This window comes from Alligator sinensis, unplaced genomic scaffold (assembly GCF_000455745.1).
Source record: "Alligator sinensis unplaced genomic scaffold, ASM45574v1 scaffold1185_1, whole genome shotgun sequence".
NCBI classification, from domain to species: domain Eukaryota; kingdom Metazoa; phylum Chordata; order Crocodylia; family Alligatoridae; genus Alligator; species Alligator sinensis.
In genome coordinates, this window is record NW_005842900.1 from 42,220 (window position 1) to 51,470 (window position 9,251).

Genomic DNA, 9,251 nt, shown 5'->3' on the forward strand with positions numbered 1-9,251 from the left:
AGGCTGCCCTGGATTTCTCTGGTCAGCCAAGGAAGCCTCCTGGCCCCTTTCCCTCTTTTTCCTCGCATTGGGATTGTCTCCCTTTGTGCCCAGAGGATCATTTCCTTAAGGCACAGCCATCCTTCTTGGGCTCCCGTCATTTCAAAATTCCTACTCTGCAGTGCGTCCTTGACTAATCGCCTGAGTTCATTGAAATCAGCTTTCCTAAAGTCTAGCACTTTCACCCTACTAGTTACCTTACCCGCTCGACGTTTTATGGGGAATTCTATTATTAGGTGATCACTGTTCCCCAGATGGCTACCGATCTGTAGGTCCCCTACCGTGTCATCTCCCATTGCCAATACCAGATCCAGTAAGGCATTCCCCCTAGTGGGACCGTGTACCTCCTGTGTCAGGTGGAGGTCCTGTACACAGGACAGGAACCTGCATGAATGGTGGGACTTTGCTGTCTGCGTCTCCCAGCAGATGTCTGGGTAGTTGAGGTCCCCCGTGACTACCGCCTCCTTAGCTTTTATGGTCTCCGAGAGCTGCCTCAGGAGCCCCGAGTCTAGTTCTTCCCCTTGGTGTGGGGGTCTGTAGCAGACCCCTACCACCAAATCCCTTTCTCCTTGCCCCTCATGTAACCTAACCCACAAACATTCTACTTCCTCATCCTTTGATTCCGTCTTGATGAGTGAGGGTCGATGTATATTGCTCATTGACATAGAGCGCAACCCCTCCCCCTTTCTTCCCCACCGTGTCCTTTCTGTACAGCCTATAACCCTCAATATGTACCGCCCAGTCGTGGGACAAATCCCACCAGGTTTCTGTTAGCCCTACTAACAGGTCTGCCTCTATCTGCAACCTATCTTCTGGCATGGCCATGCTCCCCTGTAACTTGATGTTGTCTGCAAACTTGGCCAGCAAGCTTTTCACCCCCATATCCAGATAATTGATAAAGATGTTGAAAAGCACTGGTCTAAGCACGGACCCCTGAGGGACACCACTGGCCACTTCTTGCCAAGATGACACAGATCTGTTCATGAAAACTCCCTGGGTCCTACCGTGCAGCCAGTTTTCAACCCACTGAACTGTTGAGCAGTTAAGCCTACAATCTTCCAATTTTTCCACAAGGATATTGTGGGATACTAGATCAAAAGCCTTTTGGAAGTCTAGGTATACAATGTCGACCTTCTCTCCTGTGTCCAGGTGGCGAGAGACCTGTTCGTAGGAGGAGATGAGATTGATAAGACAAGATTTACCCGCGACAAAGCCATGCTGGCTGTCATTCAGAATCTTACCGTCAATGAGCATATTGCATATAAATTTTTTTAAATAGATTTTCCTTGGGATGGAGGTTAGGCTGATTGGCCTATAGTTGCCTGGGTCTTCCCTTTTGCCTTCTTGAAGATGGGCACATTGTTGGCCCTCTTCCAATCCTTAAGGATCTCCCCTGTGTGCCATGATTTCTGAAAGAGTTTTGCCATGGGTTCTGCAGTGACCTCAGCCAGCTCCATCAGCACTCTTAGGGGAAGTCCATCTGGTCCTGCTGCCTTAAATGTCTAGCTTTTTAGTTGGTTTTGCACCAGCTCAGCATCCACAGTGGGAAGGCTATCATTCCCACCATGCCCCCTGTGATCCTTATCTCACTTGTTTTCTCTTGGTCTGGTGAAATACTGAAGCAAAGTGGGCCTTCAGGAGTTCATTTGTTTCCTGAGTGTCCATTACCAGCTGTCCTGAGGTGTTAAGCAGGGGCTCCACGCTTCCATTTCTTTTCCTTCTGCTCCCTACATACCTAAAGAAGGACTTTTTTTTATTGTCTTTGACTCCCTTGGCTAACTTAAACTCAGTCGTTGCCTTAGCTTTCCTAATCATTTACCTACAAGTGCCAACCACTGTTTGCCTTAGGTTTCCTAATCATTTCCTACAAGTGCAGACCACTGTTGTATAGTCCTCTGCGAGGACTGTCCCTAGCTTCCCCTGTATATGTCGCTTTTTTCTTTTTCAAGAGGACTGCGATGTCCCTATTGAGCCAGGAAGGCTTGGCAGCCCTCCTGCTACCTTTCCTCTTCATGGGAACAGTTTTCTTTTGTGCTTTGAGGATCGTGTCCTTGAGGAATGACTGTTCTTCTTGCACCCCATTCGTCTTCCGTCCCTGGTCCCGCATCGCCTTCCCTACTAATGCCGTGAGCCTGTTGAAGTCAACATTTTTGAAGTCCAGGACTTCAATCCTGCTAATTGACTTGTCAGCCTTGCGGCAGACAGTGAACCTGTCACCCAGGCTACCTTCAGTGTTCAAGCCACACACAGGCTTATCTCCTTTGGCCAAGACCAAGTTTAGGAGAGCGGTACCTCTGGTTGGCCCTTGCACTGCCTGGCTCAGAAAGAGCTCCTTGATTCCATTCTTTTTTTTATAGTTAAGAAGATACATGACCAATCTGACCTCGCTGAGTTCCTCCCAATCTGTCCAAGGAATTGAAGTTGCCCGTGACAACCAAGTCCCTTGCATGCATGGCCTCTGTCAGTTCTTGAGAGAACTCCAGATCAAGCTCCTCCCCTTGGTTTGGTGGCCTGTAATAGATGCCCACAGTTAGGTCTCTCTCTCCCCTCAGCCTTGACCCCCAGAGGGTTTCAAGCTGCTTCGCTTTGCGGCCAGTGTCAGCCTCCAGAGAGGTGTACTGCTCCCTCACATAGAGAGCTCCCCCTCTGCCTTTTTCTCCCTGCTGGGTCCCTTCTGAGCAGGGTGTAGTCCTCTACGACTACACTCCAGTCATGTGAGGAGTCCTACCAGGTCTCTGTGATCCATACCAGGTCATATTGTCCACTAGAGAGCAGGAGGGCTGGCTAGGTCCTGCTTGTTCCCCATGCTCCTGGCATTGGTGTACGGGCAGCTGAGACCCCCAGCTGACACCCTCCATTTCCTGAGATGCTGTGAGAACCCTTCTGCTAGCATTTTCAAAACCAGTTACCTTAATGTCCTCCACATGGGAGCTTTCTTGTGTGTCGGTCCCCAGATATGCTCCACTTGGAGTTTTCCTGTCCCCCAGCAAAGTCAGTATAGGCACCTACAGGCCTTGCTTCTTTTGTACCTCTCCAACATTGCAATAATTCCTTGAAACATGTCTAAAATTATTTCAGCTGTACACAAGGCAGTTTGTCTCAATCTGCTGCTGTGACTGACAGCTGAGTGAGTCGGTTTGACTTGAATCAACACTCACCTCACCCAGCAACAGAGTAGAACACACAGGAATGGCTCACCCCTGTTGTCAACACTTTCATTGTATTTGATGGTAGTAATGAATGTCTTAAGTACCTGTTTGAAAAGCCCAATCCATTCTATTTAGCTTTAGAATGGTGTGCATCTGTATGAGAGGCATTTTGTAATCACTTTATAAGAGTGACTGTCACTGAAGCCTGCTTCTTTAAAGCTCTGATTCTAGGGTGATGATATGACTGTCTCTTGTATTTTGTCAGGAGCTGATTGATTATCTCCGCACATATTCTCATAGTGCAGTGTATGCTACATCATTGTCACCACCCGTTGTGGAGCAAATCATCACCTCCATGAAGTGTATTATGGGTGAAGATGGCACAACTTCTGGTGAGTCTTTCTTGTTGGATAAATACTTGCAGCCTGGGGCTGAAGAGCATTCTGTATGTACAGAAAATGTAACCTTTTATAGCCATGGCACAAGGTAATTATGAAAGCTTACTACTGGATGATTTAGTGTTACTCTGGTAAACTACGTCCCTGACTCAGCAGCAAGCTAATTATTTACTTGACATTTTATAGTATTGCTGCTTTCCAGTACTGCTCACCCTAGTTATCTTGTAGGATAGTCCCAGGTATGTAAGGTCATGTTAACCTTGCATACAACGCTGACATTTTTTATATTGAATTTTTTTTCTGTATTTGTTTTTGTTTTGTAATCTCTTCCTTACTACTCATGTTCCCCATCTACATTATACTGTAAGTGCTGTTTTCAGGAGGTTTCCAAGACATAGGGCTGTAAGAGTAAGCAGTCCTGCTTTAACTGTAGATATCATATCCGGTGTGTTTTGACTCCTTCCATAAAGTGTGGTTCTTGGAGACTCTCACTTTTTTCTTTGGAAAGAAATAGGGAAGAACAGTTTTAAAACCATTTCTCAGTTTCAGAACTGAAGTATGTTTTCCTTGAAAGCTGCCTCCTGACTTGTCAACAGTGTGTTCAGCCATTCTTCCATCCTGTCAGTTTTTTCGTCTCCTTTACAAAGAGAGCAATTTGAAGGGAAGCCTGACAGTGTATACGAATGTTCTGGGAGACTTGCTTCCTCCCTCAAAGTGCTCTACTTCTTCATCTAGGCATTTTTAAGCAGGTCACTCAAAAATGCTGATTTTGAGTTGGCCCATTGATTGGAAATTTTTAGCAGCTGCTGTAGTAGAATATTCTCCATTCCAGATGGAGATTATTGTTTAGATCTAGAGGCTTTATGTGGATGGTTTTTATGCGACCCTCTTCATTGTGTACCAACAAGGGGTGTCAAGAGAGTTTATTCAGAATAGATAGGATGATTAGTAATCCAGATACCATCTTTGAGTTCTAATAAAATCTGAGTTCTAAAATACAAATCTGTCTGACTCCTGATATTTTCAGCTTTCAGCCACAAGGTGGTGGTAGGTACTGAAGAATTTGCCTGATCTGAAACATCAAGTGAAAGTAATCGTTTTTGACATGATAGAAAAGCACATAGTGAACTCATAACTGTTTTTGTGTTTAAAACAGGATTGATCCAACTTCTTTGCATTACTTTAAAGTTAAGACAATGCTGATGGTTGTTCCTGTGCTAATATGCATTCTTTTGAGGAGGAATTGGTAATTGTTAAGACCAAACCTGCCAGGCAATTCTATCTATGGCCATCCTAGTTTGAGGGCTTTGTATGGTGTTCCAGACAGGTGACCTGAGCACTGTGCCTAGAATCCTTCTCCAGCCTTCTAAAGTAGATATCCATAAGTTGTTACTTTGGGAAGTAAAGCTATGGCAGAGATGGGTCTTTCAGCCTGCCCTAGTGATAGCTAGGTCTGAGTTGCTTTTGATTCAACATTTGTCAGCAGCTCCTCCAATTGATTTCCTCAGGCATTGCTTTTGTTGGGCCACTGCCAATATGTGCTGTGCGTAATGAGTAAAGAAAGTGTAACTGATTGCAAGCTGCAAATAAATGGGGCAAGGCTAATGTTTCCATAGTTTTCTAAAGTGTCATTTACAAATGCTGGAATTTCTAGTAGCTCTTCTGTTTAAAGAGGTGTTCTTGGTCTCTGCTACCCTGCATCAGTCATCAAAGCTTGATGTTGCAAGCTTTCCTTTTGGGCAGAAGTGGTATAAAAATTAGTTTTGTGTGGCATATTCCCTCTTCTGAAAGCATCTTCTCCAATTTGTTTTCAGTGGGTGCATCAGTTGTCAACACCAGCATGATCTGAGGTTGGGAATTAAGTATTTGTTATTTCCTTGTATTGTTTTAAAGATGCTGTTGCCTTGTAGTCTTGTTCGGTGGAAGAAGTTCATTTAAAACCTCTTTGCATGGATTAAACTGCCCTTTACTGTGACTTCGTAAAATGCTTGTCCTGTTAGTGACTGTTGCTGAGTCATAGGGATTAAGAAGGCATTCAAGGTATAGGTAGAAGAATAGGTAAGGCGTAACCATAAGGAGTGAGCACGAATGGTAACTGTCAGGAAAAATGTATAATTAAATGAAGGAGTATGTTGAGCTGTTGCTGTTTTGTTTCTGAAATGGAGTAGAAGCTAATGCTAAGATTACAAACAAACATCCCATTTGTTTTAGGAGAAATGGCTTTCTCCCAGGACAGTCATTCAGGCATCCACGTCCATTGTCCTGGGACCATGTTAAAAAAGTTCATAGGATCCGCAGTGCTAAGTTTGTCCTGGGACAACTGCAAAGCAAATCTGAATGGCTGTCCTAGGATTGCATCATTGAATCGATGCCAAAACTGGCGCGCATTCAGGTACTTGCTCAACTCTGATTTGGAGAGGGTTGTACATGCCAGTCCTGAGACTTTTCTGTTCTGGGACAAATGAGCATCTGTTCCTGGCTATAAAACAAACATCCCCTCCCCAGTCCTGAAGTAGCAAAGACTAATTTTATAGGTTCAGGAAACTGAGGCATGGAAAACAGATCTTACGACAGCAGGCTGAGAGCTATGGGGCTCTTTAGCCTGGAAAAGCGCAGGCTCGGGGGTGATCTGGTGGCCACCTATAAGTTTTTTATAAGGGGTGACCACCAGTATCTGGGAGAATGTTTGTTCATCAGAGTGCCCCAAGGGATGACGAGGTCGAACAGTTGTGACTGCCAAGGCCCAGAGGAAACTAACAGTTGCTCTTGGATACTATATTTATTGGTTCTCAATCCTGTGCTTTCTGAATGAGTTAGTCTAAGGTACCACCTTACCCTGCTGTGTAATTTGAGTTACGACAAAGCTTTGCATTCCAAGAGTGATTATTACAGTCTTTGACTTAGTCATTTGCCTGCACCTGCTCCACATGCATGATCTTAAAAGCTGTCATCTACTTTCTGACATCCAGATTCTTTGTGGAAACTAATTATGAGATCAGAATGGTGACCCTGAAGTGAGAAACAAACTGCAGGAGTAGATTTCTCTTCCAGCCCCCCACCCCCTTATTTTCATGCATTGGTATCTGGTTATCTAACAATCTCCAAACTTGCAACACAAGATAGGAACTGCACTGTGTAACTATATATGTAGCTGAGTAACTATATAGTATTACTAAATATTCTCCTCGATGTCTCTTCAGTTAAGCTGCCATTAACCAAACGGTGTCAATAAATGGGCAGCATGGGTAAAACATGTGTGCCGTAGAAAACAGCATTGTCACTTATGGAACACAGTGAGGCGGCTAATAAAAGCTGGTTTTAGACTTAATTGGGTGATGGCCCATAAATATGTAGATTGCATTAGACCGTGAGTTGCATTGAGGTTTTTTTTTTCATTGGCTGTTTAAATTAATGTCAGTCCTGGGTATTACCCTCCTAATAGGTTCCTTTGTGACTCTAAAAATGTAATTGAGGCAAAATTTGTGTGTTGTGTCAGTGAAGTAGACTGCCCTAGATGGTTAGGCTTCAAAACCTGGCTCTTTTGGCTGCCATACTGATGACTGGGCCATGTTTTCCATTCTTGGTGAGGTGCTGCTTCTGTTACTGCACTTCATACAGTGCTTCTCAAATCACTTGCTCTAGAGTCCACCAGCCCCACTTATTGAGTTACTTTCCATATGCATAACTAGCTAAAGAGACCAGTTTTGGGATCTTCAGATGCAGCACATGAGTTTCTTTTCCTGAGCTTTGAAAGTTTCTGCAGAAGCAATGGTAGCCAAGAATGAAACACTTCAGATATGCTGGACACACTCTTTTCTGGGAATGGAGCCTCTAACCATAATCCTCTTACTGGATTTGGCATGATGTAGAAAAAATGAGGGAAGAACAAAATGGCTCCTTTTCACAAGACCAAGCACTGGTTTTGAGATTCTAACGCTCCCAGTCAGAACCCTGTCAAAGGAATTGCAAGTGGTTAGCGTTAAAGGCATGTCTCAGTAGTTCAGTCTCTGCATCTCTCCCCTCACCTTTCTGTCCTCAACAAAGGAAGAAGAATCTCTGGCTATAGTGGTGGCTCTGTCCACATGTGGTTTATAGATGTCAAATAAAGGAAAACAACAATTTGATTTCTTTACAGCTCAAAACTTACATACACAAGATGGCCAAATGCTTCCTGGAGTCCTAATGAAAAACTAATGAATGCAGCCATTAGAGACAGCAGGCAGAGGAAGCAGTCCTGTGGTGTGAGGGGACTGCACTTCTAGCCAGTTAAAACTTGTCAGCTCTTACTTGTCCTGGGCAGTAATTTCAGTGCAAAATTTGCTCATCCTTGCTGAAAGTGGAAGATAACAAAAACTAGAAGTAAATCCCTGATGTTCCCTGGCTGGGGAGTGGGAAAAACAGATTTACTGCCATCAGCTTCTCAGCTTTGCAAACACAAGTGATAGGATGGGTGCCTTTTCCTGTAATAAAAACAGCAGCATGCCACAGCCAGAGACAGAAGTGGGATAAAGGGCTGTGTTCATGGTTATCAATAAAGCAATGAGATTAATTTTTGTTTTCATGTGGGATCTGATAATGTCAAATCTTGGAGCACAGCAGTGTTTGGTATACCCCTTGCTAATTGGGTATGGCACCTTCCAGGAAAATCTAGAGGCTATAGGAAGTGCTGTGGATAATTTAAGAATGTTTTCTTCCTTGACCATATGGCTGTTAAGCACTGATAGGTGTGCTCTTACTTCTGATTCAGTAGCCCGGTGCCGAGGTTCCACAACACTAGCAGAGAATATGATGCCAGAGGTATCCTTCAGACTGGATAGGAAATGAGCCTGGACGGTTAACATGAAGCGTTCGGGGATTTTTTTGCCAAAAGTAAAAAGTGAATTTTCCATACAGGTTCAAGGAAGGGGTGATACGTCATAACCAGCAGTGTGTGATTTGTGCGGGTTTTTCTTCTGTACTGCAGCAGTTCTTCACGTGGTATCCGGGTGGCTCTTTCAAACATGCGATCTACCTCTCTGGAGGAGTGTCCTTGCTGGGTGAAAGCCTTTTTAAGTTCGGTGAGGTGGCAATTCCGGGTGTTCTCTTCAGTACAAATGTGGTGGTATCTGAGGGGCTTGGCTGTATATCGTAGCTTTTTTGGTGTGTTTAGGGTGATTGCTGGTTCTGTGCAGATATGTATGTTGGTCTGTGGGTTTCTTGTATACTGTGGTCTGTATTTTACCCTTCTGGATACTGATCCTTGTGTCTAAAAAGGAGATGTTGGTGCTGGAGTATCCTAAAGAAAGTCGGATGGAGGGATGGTGATTGTTGAATTTCTGATGGAACTCAATCAGAGATTGCAGGTTCTCAGTCCAAATGATGATGATGTCATCGATGCATCTTAAGTATAGCAAGGGTTTGATGGTGCAGTTCTTGAGGAAGTCTTCTTCCAGGTGGCTTATAAAAGGTTGGCATACTGTGGGGCCATTTTAGTGCCCATAGCTGTTCCCATCATCTGGAGGAAGTGTTGATTATTAAAAGTGAAATTGTTGTGTGTGAGGATGAAGTGTATAAGGTCAGTAATATCTTTGGGTCTGTATTCTGGGTTGTAATCTTGTTCCTGTAGATATGTAAGGCAGGCATGGATGCCATCCTGGTGTGGGATGTTGGTATATAGGCTGGTAAC

The 9,251-nt window shown here is 44.2% G+C and overlaps 1 protein-coding gene across 1 annotated transcript in view; it reads left to right on the plus strand.

Annotated features, from left to right (window-relative positions):
• SPTLC2 (serine palmitoyltransferase long chain base subunit 2) overlaps positions 1-9,251 on the plus strand; it is a gene marked incomplete at its 5' end in the record, with an annotated part of 112,152 nt that overhangs the window by 34,787 nt on the left and 68,114 nt on the right. Inside the window, 1 exon segment of the mRNA XM_006035961.3 lies at positions 3,454-3,580. Coding sequence (XP_006036023.1) covers positions 3,454-3,580 — 127 coding nt within the window.